Source organism: Trachemys scripta, chromosome 5 (assembly GCF_013100865.1).
Source record: "Trachemys scripta elegans isolate TJP31775 chromosome 5, CAS_Tse_1.0, whole genome shotgun sequence".
NCBI classification, from domain to species: domain Eukaryota; kingdom Metazoa; phylum Chordata; order Testudines; family Emydidae; genus Trachemys; species Trachemys scripta.
In genome coordinates, this window is record NC_048302.1 from 50796198 (window position 1) to 50821784 (window position 25587).

Sequence of the window (25587 nt, forward strand, 5' to 3'; positions counted from 1 at the left end):
GGGGGGTGGGGGCGGGCTCCGGCAGCGCTCGGCAGGGGGCGTCGCGGGGCTCGGTGCTCAGGGGGGGTTCTGGCGGTGCTCGGCGGTGGGGCGGCGCGGCGCTCGGCTGGGGGCGGCGCGGCACTCGGCGGGGGGGCTGGGGGGCGGCGCTTTTTTTTGTTGCTTGGGGCAGCAAAAAAGCTAGAGCCGGCCCTGACTGGGAGAAGCCATTCGGGGCTTCTCACCACTGGAGAGCAGGGTCCAGCTGCCCCTAGCTTCGCGGCCCCCTCTGCCTGCTCGTTCCTCACTGGGAGCCAGGCAGTCTTGTCAATTGCATGGCTCCCTGGGCAGGGAGTGCGAGGGGGGCCACTCGGGCTTCTCATCCCAGTTTGCTGTCCAGAGCAGGATCCAGCTGCCCAGCTCTCCAGTGGAGCAGGGGCTTTCTTGTCAATTTCACAGCTCCTGCCGTGAAATTGACAAGACAGTCTATGTAAGGGATGCAGTGTCTACACAGACTCTGCATCACCCTAACTACACCAATGTAAGCCTTAAGCCTCTTGTGGAGGTGGAGTTACTATGTCGGTGTAGTAGGGAACTGGCATTGGTGGGAGGAAGGCTGTAGTGTAGAGACTGACATAATTTAGGCTGACATAAGCTGCCTTATGTCGATCTAACTGTGTAGTGTAGACCAGCCCTGAAGTGCAGTCCACACTGAGGTAGGAAGACAGAAGGCATTCTACACCAGAGTTATACAGCAGTGAGTTCTATCCAACACAAACAATAATAGCCTTCCAAGCTGCATGAACCCTGAAAAGCTACAGCTCCACAGCTGTTAGCTCCATAACAGACTTATTGATTCAGAAATGGAAATGTTGTCTATCATCAGAAGACAATCCCCGAAGCACCCTAAAACAAAGAAAAAATTATTACTAACCTTTCGTAACTGTTGTTCTTTGAGATGTGTTGCACATGTCCATTCCACTCCAAGTGTGTGCGCACCCCAAGCACAGTTGCTGGAAATTTTTCCCTCAGTGGTACCTGTCAGGGCAGCTCGAGCGCCCTCTGGTGCTATGTGCTCATCGTGCTGGTATAAAGTGCCCAGCCGACCCCGTACTTCCTCCGTTCCTTCCTTCCAGGAGACTCCTATGGAGAGGGATAAGAGGACGGCCTGTGGAATGGACATGTCAAAGAACAACAGTTACAGAAAGTTAGTAACTGTTTTTTCTTCTTCAAGTGATTGTATATGTGCATTCACTCCAGGTGACTCCCTAGCAGTTGAATAGGTGGAGGGATTGGAGTTCATGGACACAAGACTGCAGGAAGCTTGATCAAATTGGGCATCATCTCTGGACTGCTGTATGATGGTGTAATGGGAGGAGAGTGTATGCACCAATGACCAAGTCACTGCTTTGCAAACATCCAGGACAGGGATCTGCCCGCCGAATGCTGCTGATAGTGCTTGTGACCTTGTGGAATGAGCCATTGGGAGATTTGGAAGGCGGCACCCCCGCCTGATTGTAACTAGCATGAATGCAAGACTTAATCCAGGATGAGACTGTCTGCGAAGAGGTCAGGAGACCCTTCATCTTCTTTGCTACAAACAGTTGGGTGGACTTTCTGAATGGTTTAGTCCATTCTATGTAGAAAGCTTGGATGTTAGGCAAGCCCTATGAGTGAAGGTGCTGCTTCTCCCTCTTTGTATGCGACTTAGGGTAAAAGACTGGAACATAGATTGCCTGATTGTTAGAAAATTGCGTTACCACCTTTGGTAGGAAACTGGGGTCAGGTAAGGAAAAAGTGGGTAACTGAACTTTGTCTTTAAAGAAGACTGTATATAAAGGCTCTGATGTGAGGGCCCTGAGCTCCAAAACCTTCCTGGCTAAAGTGATGGCCACTAAGCAAACCACTTTCCAGGAGAGGTACAATAAGCAGCACATTGCCAACGGTTCAAATGGAGGTCCCATAAGCTTTAATAAGACCAAGTTCAGGTCCCAGGGAGGAAATGGCTCTCTTATTTGAGGATATATCATCTCTAGTCCCTTCAAAAATTAGATGGACACAGCCTGTGAAAACATGGACCGGTTATACACATGGGGGTGGAAAGCCACTATTGCTGGAAGGTGAACCTTGATAGAGGAGATAGCTAAATCATGCTTCTGCAGGTGTAATAGATACTCAAGTATTTCTTGTAAGGATGACTACGTGGGTGAGATCCCGCTTTGGAACACGCAGACCAAAAACTGCTTCCACTTGTAAAGGTAAGTAGCCCTGGTTGATGGCTTCCTACTCCCTAGTAGAACCTGACAAACTTCCGCTGAGCAAGCCTGCTCTTTGAGGTTTAGCCATCAAGCTTCCAGTCTGTTAGGTGAAGGGAGCTTGGGTTCAGGTGAAGCAGTCAACCATGGTCCTGAGAGATCAGGTCCAGGTGTAACAGAAGTGGGATTGGAGTTACCACTGAGAGGCCTAGCAAAGTGGCAGAACCAGTGTTGGCAGGGCCATGCTGGGGCTATCAAAATGACCTGGTCCTGGTCCCAGTCCCGCTTGATCTTTAGAAGTACTCTGTGTACAAGCAGGACAGGGGGGGGGGGAAATGTAGTAAAGGTGTTCCATCCACAGTATCAGAAAGGCATGTGTGATAGACCCTGGACTGCGGCTTCACAGGGAGCAGAATTGGTGACACTTTGTTGTACTGGATTGCAAATAGGTCTATCTGGGGAGTCCCGCACTGCTGGAAAACATCCCTCACCACATTTGGGTGAAGGGACCATTCATGGTGACTCGAAAAATCCTGCTTAGGAGATCTGCCAGCTCGTTTTGGGCTCCTGGAAGGTAAGAGGCCTCTAGGTTGACTGAGTGGGCTATACAGAATTCCCATAGTTGTATCACTTCCTGACATAGGCTGGAAGAGTGAGCTCCTCTTTGCATGTTGAGACAGAACATGGCAGCAGCATTGTCCATAAGAACAAACAAATCTCTGCCCGTAATATGCAGCAAGAAAGCCTAGCAGGCCAGGTGAATTGCTCTGAGTTCTTGGACATTGATGTGGAGAGAAAGTTCTTCTGGAGACCAAAGACCTTGAGTTCTGAGGAACCCCAAATGAGCTCCCCATTCAAGTGCTGATGCATCAGAGATTGGGGTCACTGACGGTTGGGGCCATATAAAGGGAACCCATGCACAAATATTGAGCAGGTCCACCCACCAATTGAGGGAGACAAGAACACGAGGGGGCACCGTGAGCACAAAGTCCAGATGGTGGCAGTTTGGTGAGTACACTGAGGCCAGCCAAGTGTGAAGGGGCTTGAGGCGCAGCCTTGCATGCTGCACCACATATGTGCACGAAGCCATGTGGCCTAAAAGCCTCAGACAAGTTCTGGATGTTGCGATGGGATGGCCTTTGAGGTGTGCTATTAGAGATGTAGTTGTCTTAAAATGATCCTCTGGAATGTAGGCTCTGGCTTGAGAGCAGTTGAACACTGCTCCGATAAACTGTATCCTCTATACTGGAGAGAGGATAGATTTCTACACATTTATCAAAAGGCCTAAAGCCTTGACAATCGACTAGATGAGCCCAAATCTGGATACTACATGAGCCCTGGACCATCCCTTGATTAGCCAGTCGTCCAGATAAGGGTAGACCTGCACCCCTGCTCTCTTCAGAAGACTGCCACTTTCACCATACATTTTGTAAACACCCTCGGAGCTGCACACAGGCAGAACGGGAGTACCATGAAGTGGTAGTGTCTGTGGTTCACTACGAATCTGAGGAACCTTCTGTGACCTTGGTATATCAATATATGAAAATAGGTGTCTCTTAAATCAAGGGCAGCGTACCAGTCCCAGGGATCCAGGGAGGGGATAATGGATGCCAAGGTGACCTGGCAGAACTTTAATTTCTTGAGGTAGCTGTTGAGGTGGCGCAGGTCTAAAATGAGTTTGAGACTTTCCTTGGCTTTTGGGATTAGGAAATAATGGAAGTAGAACCCTTTCCCTCTTAAATGCTCCGGAACTTCTTTCACGGGTCCCATCCAAAGGAGGGATCGAACCTCCTGGGCCAGAAGTTCTTCATGAGAGAAGTTCCTGAAATGAGATAGGGAGGGAGGACGGGACGAAGGTGTGGAAGTAAACTTGAGGGTGTATCTCACTTCCACCATTTTCAACACTGAATGGTCCATGGTGATACAGAACCATGCACTGAGAAAGTGGGAGATGAGGTTGTAAACAAAGGAGAAACAGGATCTAGCATCATGGGAACTGGTATGGCACCCTCAAGTGTCCTGTCAAAAGGCCTGCTTAGAGCCCTCTGAACGTCTAGGTGGGCAAGCACAGACGTTGAGATAGCAAGGGGTGATGGCCTATGCCTAAAACCCTTGCTTCTTTTTCTCTGCAGATCCTGACAGATAGGCGGTGCAGAGTACAGAATGGGCTGTTGGGACATGTAATACTTCATTGAAGTCATTGGTGTATACAAACCAAGGGACTTAAGGCTTGCCCTAGAGTCCTTTAACCAATGAAGCTTCACATCAGTCTGTTCTGAAAAGATCGAAGCTCCTTCGAAGATAGATCCAGAAGGGTTTGCTGGACCTCCTGCAGGAGACTCAAAGACTGTAGCCATGAACTCCTATGCATGGCTACTGCTGTAGCCATGAACATGGCCGCCGAATCAGCTGCATCCAAAACAGCTTGCAACGCAGCCCTTGCTACTGATTTTCCCTTGTCCACCAACATGGAGAACTCTTGCCTGGCAGCCTGAGGGAGCAAGTCCTTGAACTTCTGCATGAGTCCCACGTGTTGAAATCATATCTGCTTAACAACACCTGCTGGTTTGCAATCCTGAAGAATAAAATATTCTACCGAATAAATCCAGTTTCTTGGATTCCTTTGCTTTTGGGTTTTCACTAAAAACTGACTAAACTATTTACAACTATGGTCAGAAATGCAAAAAGGAAAAAACTACAGAGCTTGCCAAAGCAAGGATAGTAGTTCCAGTGACCATCATGGGCCGTAAGAAGGAACTGAGGGGCACCGGGTTGGCTGGGCACTTTATACTGGTCTATGAGTGCACAGTACCTGAGGGTGCTCGAGCTGCCCTCACAGGGGTACCACTGAGGGAAAAATTTCTGGTGACTGTGCTTGGGGCCCACACACATGTGGAGTGGAATGCATATGTGCAATCACTCGAAAAAGAAACCCGCAAAACCTACTTACTGGGTGCAAGTTAGCAGAAACAGGACTCTGATTTCCTGTTCTCCACAACTCCCTGTTACCTGCCTTTTCCATTCTTTACCCGGGACAGCATGGACAGTGAAATTTACAACATGGACAGTAGAGTTGGTCAAAATTTTTCAACTAGAAAATATTTCTGCTTAAAAATAGAATTTATGGGAAAAATGTGACTGACAAAAAAAATGCTACAAGAAATTTTGAAGGAAAATTTTCCATTTTGTTGTGAATTGAACCGCACATTTTAAATAGTTTTTTTTTCTTTTTTTCCCACTGAATACAAAAGAATGAATGATGTCTACGGCTTTTTCTCCACATTTCCCTCTACACCTTTTTCCATTCCTCAACTTTTCAAAACTCCCTCAACTAGGGAAAAATGGGGAAAAGAGAGGAAAAAAGGAAGAAGTGAAAAAAATTGTGAATATTGTTAATTTTATTGCACCCAGTGACACAAAAGAGAAGAGGGGCAGAATTTGGGAAAATGAAAATTCAGTTTTTTCAAAAAAAATATTTAACAAAAAGCATTTTTAAATGTTTGGTTTGAGCCCTGTGAAATGGAAACTTCAAAATGTTTCACGAAATTGTTTTTCAACCAGCTTTAATGGGCAGAATGCTATAGACACTCTGAACCATTGTGTTGTTTAGGTGGGAATTCTCCACTCAGCCATCACTGTATTGAGGGGTGAAAAGCTGCTTCTTCAAAGATTGCCTTTCGCCACACACAAAATCAGGTTCTGATCCTGCAAGGAGTTCCTTGCAGCCTCGGTGCCTAAAAATGCATAAGGTATGATTTTGTTTTGTACAGGTAGAAAAAGTTGTTACTGCATATCTCCTTCTCTCCTCTCCCTACCTGGTTTCCTATGTGGTACCACCAACCAGGTACAGTTTCCTAAATTCTTCCCCAGCTGACCTTGATTTCTAAATATGGAAAGAGAACTGCCCCAAATTATTATTTAGATCTCAGTCACAATCAGGCCCTCACTGAGGTAGCCATGGGGTAAAAATCGTACAACATGGCCTCTACTCCAGAGTTTATAATCCAAGGCCAGATCCTGCAAACACCTAAGCATTTGCTTAACTTTAAACTTGTGAATAATCCCATTGAGTCAATGTTGGATTGGGAACTAAAAAACAAAACACAAAACAAGTGAGGAAACAGGATAACACATACAGGCAAAGTGGTCAGGAAGACAATGATGCACATCTTAATTCCTCCTCCCTTTTAATTTTTAATAAAATATTTTAATTATAAAAACCCAAAGCTTTGTTCTATGTATATTTAACGCCATGTATTCTATTTGGAACTATGAGAAATAATTCTTAAATATTTTGTGTTGAGACCAGTGTCCCACATTTCAACTACAACATAAGATCCCTTAATCCATCTCCCCACAAGATGGCAGCTCCTCTCATTCTCTCCATTCCCTCTTGACAACGGGATTAGCAGCAATGAGAACAGCTTTTGGAGAAAGCTGTGCTTACATCAACAGGGATGTGTTATGGCCAGCTCCTACTCTGCTTTACTGCTCCTCCAGGGGACAGGGCTAACTGCCTAATCCATCAGACTGCAACCACTAGAGTGGGGGGTAGATCATCCTGAGTATGTGCAGTAGCTGCTGAAGCAGTAGGGCCTAATGTGTTTTTGAAAGAGAAGTGAATAAAAGTTCTAATTAAATTACAGGGGAAAGTCAGGCCAACCAAATATGATTAACTGAATTGGAATTACTTCTAGTATTTGTTGTCCAACTTTAAAAATGTACCAAAGGTGCGAGAGAGTGCAAAGATGCTAGAGAAAGAGAGACTTTCAGTAATAAATGCATTCTAGTCTGCTTCTCATAAGCAAAGTAGGATGAGAAAGGGGGAAACATTTCATAGTTTGTTTGTTTTTAAATGTCACCTCTTTTGAAATTTGGGGAAAAAAGGTAAAGCATGAAGGACTCTTCACAAGACAAATAAAAGGAGAAAAGAATGATAGAAAAATGTTCTTAGAGTTCTCTCAGGTTCCAAGCATCCAATCCCATAAATTGTCACGCATTAGGTAAGTATTATTAGGACCTAATTAAAGAATAGTAAAAGTCTTCTCTCACCCTCTTTTTAAACATATAAGGGCCTGATGCTGCCGTCATCAAAGTCAATAGATTTGTTCCCATTAACATTAGTGGAAGCAGAATTGGGTCCTGAGTATATAATAATTTAATCTCTTTAGGAAGAAAATTTTTTATGAGCACAAACCTGTATGATTTGCTGTAGAGTTCAGTCTCTCTGCTACTACTCGTTTAATTGCATCCAGGACAATGCTCAACTCACGGGATCTTTTTTTATTTTCTTTTTCGGCATATAACAATCTTTGATGAAGTTCCAAAAACTGGCTTTGGTACATGTCTAAGCCACTTCCTGAAATGAAAATGTAAATGGTTTCTTCAGGGAGGGATTAACCATATACTAGAATAAGGAGGGAGTTCAGGAATAGGGGACAGCATGGAAAGAGAATGAAGAGGAGAGTGAAAACAGAAAATAAAAGAGCTGATTCAAGGTTTATTGGTGGAGTGAAGAAGGGGATAGAATGCTAAGAAATAAAGACAGGATTTAGGAGAGCACAGTTATACAGAACCTTGAAAGTGGGGACAAGACATCTGAACACAATACTAAGGATGAGGAAGGCAGCAAAAGAAATTGAAGTGGGGGATGGCATAGTCCCAGTGACAGGCAAGGAGGATGATTTCTGGACAGGTTAGAGGAACATGATAAGTAGGAGAGAAAGGTAAGGACATGCACATTAGCAATAGGGATAAAAAGTCACTTGGGTCAGAGTGTAGGTTTGATAGCTGCAAGCTAGGACAAGCATAACAGATCTACAATAGACTAATGCATGCTCTTCCTCCAGAAGTGAATTATAATGAAGAACTTCATAGTAATTGGATTAGTTTTTTTTCCATGAAACCCTTCCTTCCAGATTCTTAAAATATATTATACACCCTCCATTGACCAAAATCTATGAGAGGAGTCCGTTCACTAACACCCCATCTCCCCTCCCCACAACACCCCCACACACTGTTTTTCACTTGTGATGTACCGCTGCACTTTCTGGTTTAATCCAAGGCCAGAAGTGAAAGTCCTGAAAGTGGAATTGAAAATCTTTCAAGGGAACCTGTTCCCATAAGACTCACAGCTTAGTTTTACAAATCCAAGAAGTCTGGAAAAGCATCCCTATTTTGGGGTGCTTATCTAAACTGGATCAAAAACCCTCCAGGTTTTTCAAGGCTCATCTATCACTAATAATCATCCAAATATAGAATTTCTTTGAGGCTATCCATGCTGATGGGTCAGATTTATGAAATAATTCAAGAATGGGTAAGAATGTTTTGCCTTCAGCTCCTGAACGTGGACCTCTTGAAGTAATATCACACTCACATGTCACACTCTCTAAACTAAACAGATCAATCACGAAACAAAAAAGGGAGCATTTATATTAACTTCTTAGAGATGCCTTACAAGTGCACTTCAGGCAGAGTATTAAGTCACTGATTGCTTTCAATCAGCAGTGAGTGATAATTATTTAAAACAACTTAAAAACTGTCCATTTAAACTAAAAATAGGAACCACGAAAGAGAAACAAAGCTATACAGACAAAGTACAGTATAAGCAAATAAATCCATAAGTGGCTCAAAGGGAGATTCCTCAAAAACAAAAAAACCTTTAGAACTGTTTGTAACTGAAAAGCTAACCTTTAAAAGGAGCTAACAGTCTATAAAGTACAATGATAGACATTGTCCTCATTAAAAAAAACCAACAATGTTCATGTTCCACAAAGCAGTTCAGCTATAAAGATTATACTCCTCACTCCCATTTGCATTTGTTCAATTTTTGATTGTTCTGCAATGTCTAATAAGCTTTCCTATACTACCAAAATTGAACTCTTCCTAATTGAACCATTGATATTGCACTGGATTAAGCACAAATGATGCAGCCACACTAGCCATGTTGATTTGTGCTTGGAATGTCGTAGTAGCTTTGCATGTCCAATACTAGTGCTCTTCAATGCCCTCTGAATACTGGTCCCACAGTTCCTGACACAGCTCCCAGAAGCACTGGTTTCTAGGAGGCTTTGAAAAGACACCAGAGCACTATGGCACAGTAATTAAATTAATGCAGTCCAAAATGACACTAGCACAGAGTGGGCTGATATGGTTCAGACTAAACCATTATTTAATTCTACTGAAACAAATCTAAGCCAGACACAAGTAAACCATCTGAAGCACTTCATGCTGGCAATTCATGGCGGCAGAAATGGGTGGGGGACACACTTTTCCTAGCATAGACCTTGAATCAGTAAAGCATTTCAATACATGCATAATAGTCTCTGATTACTCACATGGTTAAGATAACACACAAAAATAAGCTCTTTATTGGATCAAGCTCATGGTAAATTTCTCTAGCGTACGCAAGACTCAATAGACTTTAGACTGAAAACTTTTTTGAAAGAGGATCTCAGGTAAATTTATATCACTCTGTATGCATTTATGGTTAGTGTAAATAAAACTACAACAGTGTTTTTCACTTTCTAAGTACATTATAGTTAATCCAGATTTTATCATTTACTTTCCCAACAGAAAAAAAATGATGCAATACCCACCACAAGCTTCCTCATTGTCACATGGCGACAGAAAAAACTGATGATTGATGGCATTGGCATCCATTATGTTTCTCTAAGGCTCATGATTATTGCCTTATGGAGAGCCAGTTAAACACTAAGCTTTTCAAGTGCAGCAAAGCATACCTGACCATTGTAGGCATGAATCTTGAGACCCAAAAATAGGAATCCATCCTTAAAGACTTATCTTTGATTGGGGTGGAGGGGGGAGTGTCATTATTTAACAATCTTAGAAGGATTCCAAGTTTGTATATTTAATATCTGACAGAACAATGTGTGCCTGAACAACATGCCAATTTTCTGATGGGACTACCTCATAGATTTCAGTGGAGCTATTTTGCATTTATACCAATATAACAGAGCTGAATTTGGTCCAGTGATATTACATAAAATATTCTGAGCCAGATTTTCAGTGGGACCAAGGAAGAGCTGGGACAGCATGGGGAGTGTGTGCAAAGGAGCCTTTTGCATCTCCTATGTTGGTTCTGTGACAGCCTGGCCTTCCAGCATAGTTTAGAGTAGCTTCAGACCTGTTCTACCAGCTGCCATAAGTCCTCAGGTGCTCTTAAGGGAATGGAGAATTGCCACTGCATACCTATCTTTAGGGCCTACCAAATTCACAGTCCATTTTGGTCAAATTCACTGTCATAGGATCTTTTAAATTGTAAATTTCATGATTTCAGCTATTTAAATCTGAAACTTCACAGTGTTGTAGTTGTAGGGCTCAAGGAGTTGTGGGGTGGTCATAGGCAGTAAGTTATATGGGCCCGTAGTGCCCGTGCTCCACCAATATTCAGGAATGTGAACATAAGAACAGCTGTACCAGGTCAGACCAAAGGTCCATCTAGCCCAGTACCCTGTCTACCTTCAGTGGCCAATGCCAGGTGCCCCAGAGGGAGTTGACTTAACAGGCAATGATCAAGTGATCTCTCTCCTGCCATTCATCTCCATCCTCTGACAAATAGAAGCTAGGTACACCAATCCTTACCCATCCTGGCTAATAGCCATTTATGGACTTAACCACCATGAATGTATCCAGTTCTCTTTTAAACGCTGTTACAGTCCTAGCCTTCACAACCTCCTCAGGTCAGGAGTTCCACAAGTTGACTGTGCACTGCGTGAAGAAGAACTTCCTTGTATTTGTTTTAAACCTACTGCCTACTAATTTCATTGGTGACCCCTAGTTCTTGTATTATGGGAATAAGTAAATAACTTTTCCTTATCCACTTTCTCCACATCACTCATGATTTTATATACCTCTATCATATCCCCCCTTAGTCTCCTCTTTTTCAAGCTGAAGAGTCCTAGCCTCTTTAATCTCTCCTCATATGGGACCCGTCCCAACCCCCTAATCATTCTAGTTGCCCTTTTCTGAACCTTTTCTAGTGCCAGTATATGTGGATCCAAAATTGTCCACTGAGCATCAACTTGAAGGGCACACTTAACCTTATTTTCATAGGGCATGAACTAGGGGTGCTGCAGCACCCTCACTTTTTATGCGGGATCCTGGCTGTCAGCCCCGTGCCAGGGGTCCCAGCTGCCGGCCAGGTCTCCAGTCCTGGCACTGCATCGAGTCCCGGCTGCTGCCCAAGCCCCCGCGCCCACCACCAGCTGTGGCCCCAGCCTCGGTCCCCTTACCCCTCCTGGAGACATGGCCCTGCTCCTGGCCCCAGCTGAGCGGGGGTGGGGGAGACACGGGAAAGAATATATATCAGCTTACAAGGGAGGTGTGGGGAGGGGACGTGGACCCGTCCTGGGAACCATCAAAAATTATACAAACCTGGTGCCCTGGGGTGGTCACAAGGTTATTGTGGGGGGCGGCTGTGGTACTGCTACTCTCACTTCTGTGCTGCTGGCAGCAGCCCTGCCTTCAGAACTGGTCAGCTGGAGTTGGCTGCTAGCCCAGCTCTGAAGGCAGAGCCTCCACCAGCAGCACTACAGAAGTAAGGATGGCATGGTATGGTATTGCCACTCTTACTTCTGTGCTGCTACTGGCGGGGCACTGCCTAAAATAACCTTGCGACCCCCCTCTTCCCCCCCACAACTGCCTTTTGGGTCAGGACACGCAATTTGAGAAACACTGGTCTCCCCCAGGAAATCTGTATAGTATAGGGTAAAAGCACACAAAATACCAGATTTCACAGGGGGAGACCAGATTTCACAGTCCGTGACACGTTTTTCATGGATGTGAATTTGATAGGGCCCTACCTATCTATTGTCTTCTTTCCCCTAAACATTGTCCTTATGCTAGGAGGATGGAGACACTGGAGGATTCCTTTACATAGGACAATCCTCCATTTACCAGATCTGCAGGCTTAAAGATCAGTTTTGAGTTAGGCGACCATAGCAAAGCTGCCCTAACTGGCTGAGAATCAGCCCATGTGTATCCTCAGTGCTTGAGAGTCTACTTTTTGTCTAATGTTCTAAGAAAAGTAGTTAAACTGTTGGTTTTGAATATGGTACAGGGCTAACAAAAACAAATACAAGACTCATGCTTCAAAAAGTCAATAATAATATATATTATTCTTAAGAAAAAATAGAAGATAGTGATTTAGATTGCCATGATTTCTTTGGGAGTATATGAGGCTGTGTTTTAAACGTCATCCGTTGGGGATAAAACTAATCTTGTCATTCCTGCAATTGCCTATAAATTTCCACTAATAGTAAAGCATATCCCTCAAAGATTAAATTTGAAGTGAACCAAAATATGAAAAGTTCCACTGTGCCATTCTGGGAACAAAAGATTTAAATTGAAATTTATTTCAGTCCAAATTCTAAATTAAAATTCCATGATTACATTCCCATTAAATGTCAAATCGATATTGCTCTTTAGTTAGCACTTTTCTATTCTTTTCTCCTAATTTTTCTCCCCTTTATGTTTTTTATTAAAAAAATTTAATTTCAAAAATATTTTTAAAGTAGTAGACCCTGTTACAGGGCCAAATCCTGCTCATCTCATTCATTAGAGCTACTCATTCAACACTCCATGATTTAGCACAAAAGGCCAAAACCCACAAACACAAACACATTCTTACCTACCTGAGTAGACTCACTGACTTCAATGGAACTATTCACATAAGATAAAATGTGATTTTTTTTAATTAAACAATTAATGCTAAAATAATTTTAGGCACACTCCTGTACACCTTTTCATACCCACCATGAATGTTTTGGGTGTGCTAGGAGTGAAGGAACAGGCCCAAAGTTATGGGAATTTTGGGTGCAGAATGCAACAACATTATTAACTACTGTTATTGCAGCTCTGAACATAGTGTTTGTTACTTAAATTGCTGTGGCAGAGTCATTGAGAAAAAACAAACAAACAAAAAAACCTTGCAATTTCTATGCTCCATAAAACAAAAAGATATTGTTTAAAAATAATTCACTGTGAAAGGAGTGCTACTTTTAAAGAAAAGAAAATAACCAGTTATATTTCAAATCCTGAATTCTTTCCCAACCAGATGACAACCTTTTAGCAAGAAATATAATACATTTACTATAGCTAATTAAACAACCAAAACTGACATTAATATCCAGTACCAGATGGACTGAGACATAACAATACACACAGTTAATCATTGTATCAGGTGCAGTTTAACATTTTTAGTTTTATAGTATATCAAGTAATTTGGATGCACATCATTTTCAGTAGCAATTCCCAAGTACATACTGGAGAGTTGAGTATGAAAAGTCCTTTATGGTGCTAGAAGCAGAAAATGAAGTTGATGATTACTGTAGAATGATGGCGTGAGGAGGATTTACATATTGATTTGATTTCAGATTGCAAGTGGATAATAATCAGAATATACAATCCACTGTCCATGAAATTTGGTTGTTTGCTTCCCTAACGTATGTCAGGTTTAGAAGCAGAAGGCAATTTACCAGTTAATTTTTCAGGTTTCAGAGAATATGCAATAGAGATTTAAAGGCTAAGTAAATATAAGCTTTTTAGAAATCAAGGAAACAGTGTTGACTACCCATATACTTTATGTATATAGTGTCAACATTACCAAAACAAAACAATAGGCAAAATGATGGTGTAAATTGCTGTTGAGTTCCCATCGCTATATAATAGACTTATCTTTGAAACCAGAAATTATTAGTAACTGGGCAGCCCCACAGGCAAGACAAAATATAGGTTTTAGGAAAGCATTTTGGACTGAGACGATTATGGTCAGATTTTGTTAGTTATAATAGGTGAACAGCAAATGGCATAGTGAATACGCATATTTGCATACTGTACTTGTTACAAACTGAAACTGTTCACTACCGAGCACTGTACATCAGTGAACCAAATAGAATTTGGAGGTGAATTGTTTCATATTGTTGGCAAGTCTTAAATTTTGCTCTAAGACCTCTTGTTTCAGAGGACGGGACGGAATTGGAAATAACACTGAAAGTAAAATCCTTGAGTTGGTGATAGACAAGGAAAGTAAAATGTATGTTTTAACTAATAAAATAAGAGGAATATGTACCTTGAAAGCAATCTCAGATATTTCTGAGACCTTTGGATTTCCAGTCACTGTAATATATCTAGTCTCAACAATGGATAGTAATTTATTAATCCAGAAATATGATGAACTTTTCCCATACATTTAAAAATTTTAAATTAGGTTTATGTCAGTGGTTAATTAATGGCTGGGTTTGATCTAGCAATTTGGGGCTGTGGGCAGAAAGGGAATAGTTCTGATGTTTAGCGTTTAGGTAGCATATGTAACTTGTACTGTCAGTAGGTCCTGGATAGAATGTAGTAATGTTACCATTCTACTATTGTTTGAGGTGAGATTGCATAAATGCATAATTTCCAATTTGGAAAGGCTTAGAAATTAAATTATCAAAGGAAAAAGTCTAACAGACTTATTATTTTATATCGTGGTCGAATGTAAAGGTACTGTACAAATATATCACAACAAGACAGCTCCAGTCCCAAAAGCTTACAGTTAGTCAAAATAGAATATAGGTTTTTCATTCTTCCACAGAAATTGTTTTAAGGTTTTATCTAAGCAATTCCATCTGGCAAAGTTTAGTTGTACTTTATGAGGTAAAGGTAAGAGGCTTCTGAAGTATAACATTGATGGACTAGTAGCAATCTCCACATTTACATATATAAATCCATACAATGACCATTTTAAATGAAAGTCTTTTGGTAGAAATTTTTTTGAAATTTGGCCCAGAAAGGTTGTTTCTGATTTTAATATGAGTCCAGATAGATCACCCTACTGTTTGAGCAGATAATGAATTTGTAGAGAATGTTCTAGGTGATTTTATATCTATTAATAAGCCATTGGAAAATGTGTTATGTTCATGAGAACTAGGTTTAATTCCTGAAATATTAGGGTCTGTGCATATTGCTACTGTCAAAGCACAGTGGCCACTGCACACATGACAGGGGAAACCAAGCATACCTATTTAAGTCTTTTCTAGAGATTACACAATGCTGACTGTATACTATTGGCAGGAACACAAACAGAATAGCTGAATTCAGAAAATAAGTTGTGGACCAAAATTGAGAGCATTTAATATATAAAAAAGCATCCAGAGGGCTTGTCAATTGCTCTCTCTCAGTGAGAGATTAGTGGGTTTTCTTAAATTATAACTTTCAGGCAGGTCAAAGCATGGGCCTTAAACTGTTAAATTAATAAGCCTCTTAACAAGAGAAGTGCAAAAAATACTTATAGGCCACTAAGTTGAAGTACTATGACAGAATAAATGTTGATTCTTGGTAGATCATTATCAGGCTAATTCATAACTATACTCAAAATGAAATTGCTCTGTGATTGCTCTATGCTGTAGTACTCATTACTGTGGCTTTTCCAAGAACTGTATTCTCATATGTGACTCACTAGAGAATACAAATGCACATCAATAAAAGCAGCAACTGTTATTATCTCTTGTTTTTTACTGAGAGCAAACCTTTATACCACCTATGTATAACATTGAAATGCAAAGATCTAAAACTCATCAGGTACTTGTAGTACTCAAAAAACTGGTGTTTGACCATTTAGAACAGTTTATACTGTTAAACATGGTAAGATTTATTTTAGATATTATTATACTAGGTGCTGCTAGTGCCCACTCTAATTTAACTTAATTTGATATACACCTCTACCCCGATAGAACGCTGTCCTTGGGATCCAAAAAAATCTTACCGCTTTATAGGTGAAACCGCGTTATATCAAATTTGCTTTGATCCACCAGAATGTGCAGCTCTCCCCCTGCAAAGCACTGCTTTATCGCGTTATATCCGAATTCGTGTTATATCGGGTCGCGTTATATCGGGGTAGAGGTGTATTTATTTTAATCCTTAGACTATGGCTATTCCATTCTCCTGGTTCCCTAATATGATATAAAATACATACAAAAAGTTTCAAATTTAACTCCTATACAAGATATTCTTCGCAATTTACTCCTCCCAGCAACTGAAAAATAATCTTCCCTTTCAATCCACTCACACACATCTTAACTACTCCTCCACAACAGCCTGGGAAAGTGGATACATTTGTTCATTTTCAGGACACACTGCAAAGCTTGGGATCAGTCAGAAATATAGGGGAAGCGAGTTCCAATAACTTCCTTGAGAACACCATGTCCATTAAAGCTTTGTCTAAACAGCAAAATGGTACATCAGGTATAACAAGTGTGTAAGCACTAAAGTGGGGGCTCAGGACAGGTTTTATTGACATGGAGCTAAAAGCATATGAACCCTGTCTATACAAGTGCTTATATTATTACTGGAGAGCAGCTACAAATTTTGAAGTGTTGATGTAAACTTTAGTTAAAATTGCAACACAATTTCCATTTTACCCCCATTCTCCAGTGTTCATAATTATCTTTAACATTTGCTTTTGGGCCTAACACCAACTCTTTTCCATGGTTGTTTTCTGCCAGAATTTACTTCATCGATGATTTTTTAGTATTAAAAATATGAAGGGGAAAAATCTCTTATTACAGAATTCTTACCTCGACCTAATAATGTATGTGTCTACACTACCAAATCCCTTCCTCCGACCTAACTCGCTTGTAATATTGACTTAATTATTCCACCTTGGTGAGAGGCATAATGCTTAACTAAATGTTGATGAGTTGACAGAGAGGCAGTGCAGACGCAGTGCTGTGTAAGTTGACTGAATTGGCCTCCAGGAAGTGTCCCTCAATGCTCTGCTGTGACTGCTCCGGAGATTGTTTTCAACTCTGCTGCACAGCAGCCAGGTATACAGGAAACAGCCCCTCCCCTGTTAAAGCCCCAGGAACTTTTGAATTCCCATTTCCTGTTTGGTCAGCATGGAGACCTCTCCAGCACAGCTGATCTTGGTGACTCAATGTCCCAAATGCGCTCCAGCCTGGAGTACACAGGAGGTGGTGGATCTTATTGGTCTGTGGGGAGAAGAGTCTGTGCAGGCACAGCTGCGATCCAGCTGTAGAAATGTAGACATCTATTAGAAGATCATGCGGGGTGTAGGGGAGGAGGACTACACCAGGGACACACAGCAGAGCTGTGTGAAAATTAAAGAACTGCAGCAGGCGTACCAGAAGACAAGGGCTACGCCCCACAGACATGCCGCTTTTACAATGAGCTGCCTGCAACTCTCAGCAGTGACCAAACACAGCGTGGACACCTCTCAGGAGTCTGAGTCCTGGGCTACTTCAGGCAACAACGAGGAGGACATTCTGGAGGAGGAGGAGGAGAATGGGAGACAGGCGAGCAGTGGATTTTTAACCCCAGAGCCCAGCCAGTCGCAGGACAGCATGGTGGCCAAGTGAGATGCTGGGAAAGGCACCTCTGGTGACTACCCAATTCCAATAAAACTGTAAGGGTTACATGCTATTATATTTTATGTTTAATCTTACCAAAAAAGAAGTGCCTTGGGTATCTATTTCCCAGTGCCCGCTCCAGCTACACACAGGGTGCTCTCCAGAAAAAGACTTTATGTGCACAAAAGTGGCCTGGGAATCCTCCATGGAGATCTCTAGGAAACGTTCATGGAGGTAATCTGCAATCCTTTGCAGAAGGTTTTTGGGGGCTGTCTTATTTCTTCCACTATGGTAGGACACTTTCCCATGCTACTCCAGTATTAACTCTTCTGGCATCACTGCGGTGCCCAGCATAGCAGCATAAGGACCAGGTCTGTACCCAGATGCTTGCAGCATCTGCTCCCTTGCCACCTGTTACCCCTATGAGACTAATATCACAAAGGGTCACCTGGGGGAAAAACGGGAAGTTTTCATTACAAGTGCTAGGACTGCAAACAATGGCACGTGATCCATCACCCATGGTGACTTCAAGGTCCCTCAACTGTGTTTTCCCTTACATGCCAGTGATTTGGCTGGCAGGGATCCGTGTTGACCTCGGATTCTGCAAGTCAAGGGCAACTACTACCAACAGCATTAAGAGAAGGGGGAGGAGAGAGCTTCCTGTGTTCTCTCATTGCTGCAAACCCCCCAACCCCGAAACCGCCACTAAGGGTATGTCTACACTACGAAATTAGGTCGATTTTCTAGAAATTGATTTTTAGCAATCGACTTTATACAGTCGATTGTGTATGTCCACACTAAGCGCATTAAGTCGGCGGAGTGCATCCTCACTACCGTGGCTATCATCAACTTACGGAGCGGTGCACTGTGGGTAGCTATCCCACAGTTCCCACAGTCTCTGCCACCCATTGGAATTCTGGGTTAAGCTCCCAATGCCTGATGGGGCAAAAACATTGTCGCGGGTGGTTTTGGGTACATGTTGTCAGTCGCCCCTCCCTCTGTGAAAGCAACGGCAGACAATTGTTTCCCCCCCACCTTTTCCTGGGTTACCCATGCAGATGCCATACCATGGCAAGCATGGAGCCCGCTCAGCTCACCGTCACCGCTGCTATTGTGGGCAAGTCTACTGTTGAGGCTGCTGTGATCCAAGTAGCCAATGCAATCATTGACATTCTGTTATCAAGGGTAGTGATTCTGGGAAATGTGCAGGCCTTTTTAGATTTTAGGTGCATCATATTCCTGTCCTTTGTCACTGGTGAAGAAGTCTTGCAGCTGTACATTCCAGTCCGGTCAGCACTGTAACACCCCATAGCACTTCAGTGGTTGACACATGTAACAGCTCCAGGGCTTTTGCTCTTTTGCCTTGGCCCAGGTACCTTGCCCTACCCGGACCTCCAAGCATTCGACACAGAAGCACCTACAGCAGCTGGCATTGCTACCACCTTCCCCCCTTCGAAATAAAGTAACTATTGTTTTGAAACCATGTATGCTTTCTTTATTAATTAAAAAAAATGAGATAACGGACCAGGTAGCCTGGCTGGGGTGGGGGAGGAGGGAAGGACAAGGCCACATTGCTTATTGTAGCCACACTAAAAATCAAAGTGTTTGAACGACAGCCTTCTGTTGCTTGGGCCATCCTCTGTAGTGGAGTGGCTCGGTGCTCGGAGCATCCCCACCCCCCATTCTTGGGCATCTGGGTGAGGAGGCTATGGAACATGGGGAGGAGAATAGGTGGCTATACAGTGGATGCATGGGCGTCTGTGCTCTTGTTGGCTTTCCTGCAGCTCCAACAGATGCTTCATCATGTCCGTTTGCTCCCCCATTAGCCTCAGCATCGCGTCCTGCCTCCGCTCTTCGCGCTCACTTAATTCTTTCCTGGCCTCTGCCACTGAATGCCTTCATGCATTAAGCTGTGCCCTATCAGTGTGGGAGGATGGAATGAGCTCAGAAAACATGTCATTGCGAGTGCATTTTTTCCGCCTTCTACTCTGTGATAACCTCAGGGACGGAGATGATAGGGGGAGCGTAGAAACACTCTACGCTCTAGATTCTGGGGGGACTGCATGGTCACCTGTGTTGCTGAGTTCGCCACACTGACCAAACAGGAAATGAAATTCAAAAGTTCCTGGGGTTTTTCCTGTGTACCTGGCTAGTGCATCGGAGTTCAAAGTGCTGTCCAGAGCGGTAACAATGGAGCACTCTGGGACATCTCCTGGAGACCAATACCATCGATTTGCGTCCACACTACCCCAAATTCAACCCAGCAAGGTCGATTTTAGCACTACTCCCCTTGTCGGTGAGGAGTATAGAAGTCGATTTTAAGAGCCCTTTAGGTCGACGGAACGGGGTTGGTTGTGTGGACGCAATCATTTTTAAAATCGACCTAACGCGGCTAAATTCGACCTAACCCCGTAGTGTAGACCAGAGCTAAGACATCAATTTTGAAGGTTTAACACAGGTCCCTGGTCTCAAAGCAATGTCCATGTTTCTAGGGGGAGGGAGCATTGTCTACCTGCCCACCTGTGCTGCTGACACATGTTTGCCCCAAGTTGCAGGACAAGGCCTGTCTCTCATGCCGTGGGGCTATACTCGCCATGGCTGGAACAGTAAATTGGTTCACTGAATAGCTAGGGATTCTGATTATGTTCTGGCTTGCACTTAGGTGTAATAAGGGGAGTGTTTTTGAAATAGCAACCTTGCACTAGGCCCAGGATATGCACTAACAATGGTTGCCTTTTGCTTTGCCTGCCTTACAGTGGAAAGCTTGGCCTTCAGCAGTGAAGAGGCTTTTGCAGACTAGAAGGCAGAAAAAGAGGACACGTGATGACGTGTTGAGTGAGAGAACGACCACCTCCAGGACAGCTGACACGGAGCTAGGAGCCTGGAGGATTTAATTGTCTGAAAAACTGGACCTGGAGAACATCCCAGGAGCATGAGCATGAGCATGCCATGCAGGATGAGATACTGCAGATTATGAAGGACCAATCAGACATGTTGTGGCGTCTAGTTGAGCTTCACTAAAAACAGCTTGAGGCTAGACTCCCTCTGCAGTCCCTACAGAACAGCCAGCATGCTTCGCCCTGTTCCCAATCCCCCTCCCCAAAACATTCCGGGGGAGGAGGGAAATTCAGTTTTCCTTCAACTCAACACCAATAGGAACAAGAGGCAGAGATTCAAAGACCTTTGATGGTCAAGACTATTGTGCTTTCACAGACAATCTGACTTGGTTTCTCCCCTCCCAAATTCATCACACCATTTGTCCAAAGTTAAATTATTTTCCTGTTCTTTCACTGTCTTTGTGTGTGTGCGCAATAAAAATAAATATTTTGAGAAATAAATGCTCTTTATTTATTGCAATAGTGGTTGGGGGTGGGCGAGAGTTCAGGGAAACTGATGCAGTGGAGGGGATGGGGTGGGCAGGCACAACACAGATAAGCAGCCCACATTACAGTGGCTCATTACTGAAACTGGTTTTCAAAGCCTCCCGGAGACGCAGAGCTCCTCACTCAGCTATTCTTATTGCCCTGGTATTTGGCTGCTCAAAATTAGCTGCCTGCCTATCTGCCTCTAAGTCCCCTCAGCAGAAACTTCTCCTTTTGTCTCACAGATATTATGGAGCACACAGCATGCAGCGATAACAATGGGGATATTGGTTTCATTGAGGTCTTACCTTCTAAACAAACTGCACCAATGACCCCTTATACAGCCAAAGACCTTCAACCACCATTCTGCACTTGCTCAGCCTATTGTCGAACCACTCCTTACTGCTGTCCAGGTGGCTGGGGTACACCTTCATAAGCCGTGGCAGCAAGGGGTAGACTGGGTTTCCCTGATCACTATTGGCATTTCAACATTATCAGTGGTTATTTTGTCACCTGGAAAGAAAGTCCCTGGTTGCAGCTTTCTGAACAGACCTGTGTTCCTAAAGATGTGTTCATCATGCACCTTTCCTGACAATCCCATGTTGATGTTGGTGTAGAGTGACCTTATTTCGCAAAGGGCCCCAGCCGCTCACTCGAACCCTGCCAGCCCCTCTGTGCAAGGCTGTCGCTGATCGCTCGAACCCGCCAGCCCCCACGCACTGGAATCCTGCCTCCCTCCCCCAGCCCTACCTCCCCCTCTGCATGAGGCTGGCCTCTCCACTCACCCCCTGCACATTCCTTTGACCTCACCGCCACCCCACTTTTTTGGCAAAAGTAGGCATTTTCCCATTTCTCTTGCCACCTGATCAAGTTGGCAAGAGCAAATGGGACAATGGCCACTGTTGCCAAAAAAGTCAGGACGGCTGGGACAGGGCTTAAAAAAGGGACTGTCCCTGTTTCCAAGGACCAGAACATCACCACGTTTAGCTGATGCGTCACTGTCAGCAGCAACTGGGAATTGTTTTGTTCTATGGCTTGCAGCAGTGCTGCTTGCATGACATCGCAATGTTCCACATGGCGACTCCTGTCTCGGCTCTGGAAATACTGCAGGATAAGGCACAAGGTGTTTGTAATGCTGACAAGAGGGCACAGCTGAGTGGGGTCCATGCTTCTTGGGCTATGACATACACATGGCTAAGCCAAGCTTTCAAAAAAAAGGTGTGAGAAAGTATGGTTTGTTTGACATTGATATCAGGGGAAGGAGGGAGGAAACTGCATCATGGGAGGCCAAAGCCAGGTTCCCATTCCCTCCGCGACAATGTTTTGGTCCCATGAGGCATTACAAGCCCTTCCCAAAACCTCCTGCAGCTAGGTTCACTGTGGTATAATTACCCATGGTGCACTGCTCTGTGCATTAATGCAAGCGCTGCTAGTGACGATGCACTCCACTGACAAAACGAGCGTGGTGTGGACACGCACGACCAACTTAATTACTTCGGCAGCTGGATGTCAACTTACATTAAGTCAACTTAACTTTGTAGTGTAGACATGCCCTAAGCAAAGATTAAAATCGTCAGTTAATGAGTAGGGAAGAAAGTGTGTATGTGTATATACGTATTAGGACTGGGTGAATCATTCTGCAGATCAAAAAAATAATTTTGGGTCAGTTCTTATTACAAAGAACAATATTTTACACTGATAGTATCTTTCATTTTGAAGGATCCACAAGTACTTCACTAATGAATACATATTACAACACTGAAATGCAGCTATTCCTGTGGTGGAAAACAGCAACAAGCACACTACATGCTACTTAACAGAGGAGGAAAGGAAAGTCTTAGCCAGAGACACTGGTGAAAAAGCCCTCTTCTTATGAAAACTACCATAGGATCTAATGTCAATGCAAAGCAGACAGTCTTCAGTCCACACAGAAAGTGATAAAAAAAAATGCAGTACAATTTTCTCATCCCACATATGAATATCCAAATCACATAGTGTTATCTGTAAGATGGGGATCATCTCTCTGCCTCACAGAGATGTTATGAGGATAGAACTGATGTTTGAGACATTTAATAGATTCATTTAAAGCCAGAAGGGACCATTAGATCATCTAGTCTGACCTCCTATATAACATAGGTGATAGAATTTCACCCAATTACCCCTGCATTGCAGCCAATGACTTGTTCAACACTGTAGCAATGTATGCCAAAGAAAAACCTATAAACAAGAAAAAATTTCTTCAGATAAAAAACACAACTCAGAATAATCATTTGCTACTCTGTAAAGCCTGAATGGGACTACTCATGTGCGTTTGCAGGATTAGGGAGCAAATTAGCCATCTGGGAAATGTGCAAGGGTTTATTTTTCAGTAAATACATTATATTGGTCAGATTCCCATTAAAATCAATAGTGTAAATTACTTTAGCAGCAACTCAGGATCTGGTCCTTTGTATCTGAAATATAGTATGGCCTTTTCTCTTTTGAAAAAACACTTAATCTCAGTAAGAAATAATGGTATTTATTAATAAGGCTGCAATTTAGTCACAGAGGTCACGGAAGTCACAGGATCTGTGACTTCCAAAGATCTCCATGACTTCAGCCAGCACCAGCTAAGAGCTGCAGGGTGCCCTGTCGCCTGCAGAAACAGGGAGCTGTGGGGTACCCCAGCCACCTGCAGCTCCCGGCCACCACAGGTGGCGGGGGGACCCCCAGAGCTCCTAGCCACCCTGGGCAGCAGGGGGACCCTCACCGCTCAGAGCTACCAGTGGAGAGAGCCCCTGGAGCTCCCAGCCCACTCACAGGTGCCCAGGCATCCCATTTTGTCATGGATATTTTAGTAAAAAAGTCAAGGACAGGTCACGGGCTTCCATGAATCTTTCATTATTGCCCATGACCTGTCCATGACTTTTACTAAAAATATCTGTGACAAATTCTTAGCCTTATTTATTAAATTATGCAGCTCTCATCTATACTTGGATATGAGCGAAAAAAAAAAAGACATGAAAGTTAGAAAATCTTTAGATTGTAATTTAAGATTTAAACTCAATGTATTTAATCCTCTCAATAGCAACTGGATTTATGCTGTGTCTTGGAATTTTTTTTATTAAATATCCTGTAACCAAAGCCAGATTATAAACATATCACCCTAGCTAATGGTTCCTGAACATCTGACTTCTGTTTTACTCACCAATCACCTTTACCAGTTTCACATAATCTCTCACATAACATTAGTTCAAGATTATATTTGCAGCAGATCTATCTTCATAAGAAGCAAAGAAATAATAAAACAAGTATTGTATTTTGTTAATGTCCCATATATAGAACTTCTCAATTATCACAGATTATTTGAGAGGCTCATGGATTTGTCAGTTCCTTCACTGGCTCATTGCCAAACAGACAGGGATCATTAAACCTCCTGCTGAAAGTGCTATCAGCACTTCCCTTCTGCCAATCATGTTTGCAGTAAGAAGACAGGAGGGGAGAGAATGAGTGTGTGTGTGTGTGTGGGGGGGATGTTTGGCACCCTAAAGTTTTTGAAGAAGAAGCAGGGAATTATTGTTTTTGGATACAGGAGATTAAAAGAAAACTGATATTGCTGAACCACAAAGTCTACTGCAGGAAGTGCTAGACAGGGCGGATCACATCGTCACCTGTTATATATAAGTGCAGCTCCACTGAAGTCAATATAGCTATGCCGATTTACACGGCTGAGGATCTGACCAGGAAATTGGAGGCAGAGCAGAATGAGAAAAGAAGAGTTTAAGAAACCAGGAGGAAAGTCAGGATCAAGAAAATAAAGTATACAAATGAAAAACATCACCAGGGAATCAGAATTCAGAGTAATTATTAGCATGTCATTCTACTCCATATTTTGCAACATGACAGATGTCTACTGAAAAAAAATATGCAATTTTGTAGGAAGAGGTTATTACCCATTCTCATAAACCTCCTTCCCTCAAGAGACAGGCCAGTTCCAGTGGGTGTGAAAGGGATACAACTAGGGGGACCAGATCAGAGGAAGAAAATATTGGGACACCGGGAGGGTGGGGTGGGAGTGCAAAAAAAGGGCCAACTGCTGCCGGCGGAGCAAAATATCAGGACAAATTGCATCCCGACCGATTTTATCGGGACGTCTGGTCACCCTAGATACAACAGTTCATAGGAACCAGAAATTTGCTGCCTCAGTTCTGTCCACACCTGGCTGCAGTAGTGGAACCCATACGACAGCTTTCAAGGCAGGGTGTTGAATGGGACTGGGCAAGTTCCCAACATCAAGCATGACACGCTGATCAATAATATAAGATGCACCTGTCCTGAAGTACTACCAGCCAGGAGAATCACTGACACTCCAGTGTGATGCACTAGAGAAAACTTTGGGTGTAGCGCTTCTGCAGGAGAGCCGATCACTTGTGCCAGCAAAACCCTGTTAAGATACTGAACAGGGGTAACACCCAGATAGAAAAAGAGCTTCTGGCTATGGTATTTGAAGTGGAGCAATGTCATCAGTTTACCTATCGCCACCCAGTAATAGTGCAATCAGACCACAAACCCGGAAAACCTATCATGGCAAAGCCCCTTCTTAGTGTTACAAAGAGCTTGCCACATATATTGATGCACCTCCAC

At 43.2% G+C, this 25587-nt stretch overlaps 1 protein-coding gene across 3 annotated transcripts in view; it reads right to left on the reverse strand.

Annotated features, from left to right (window-relative positions):
• MGAT4D (MGAT4 family member D) overlaps nt 1-25587 on the reverse strand; it is a 95970-nt gene that overhangs the window by 56377 nt on the left and 14006 nt on the right. For 2 of the 3 annotated variants that reach the window (XM_034772757.1, XM_034772756.1), the window contains exon 2: nt 7432-7593. The exons of the other annotated variant lie outside the window; for it this stretch is intronic. In XM_034772757.1, the coding sequence (XP_034628648.1) occupies nt 7432-7593 (162 nt within the window). The remainder of the gene's footprint in view (nt 1-7431; nt 7594-25587) is intronic. 3 annotated transcript variants of the gene reach the window in all.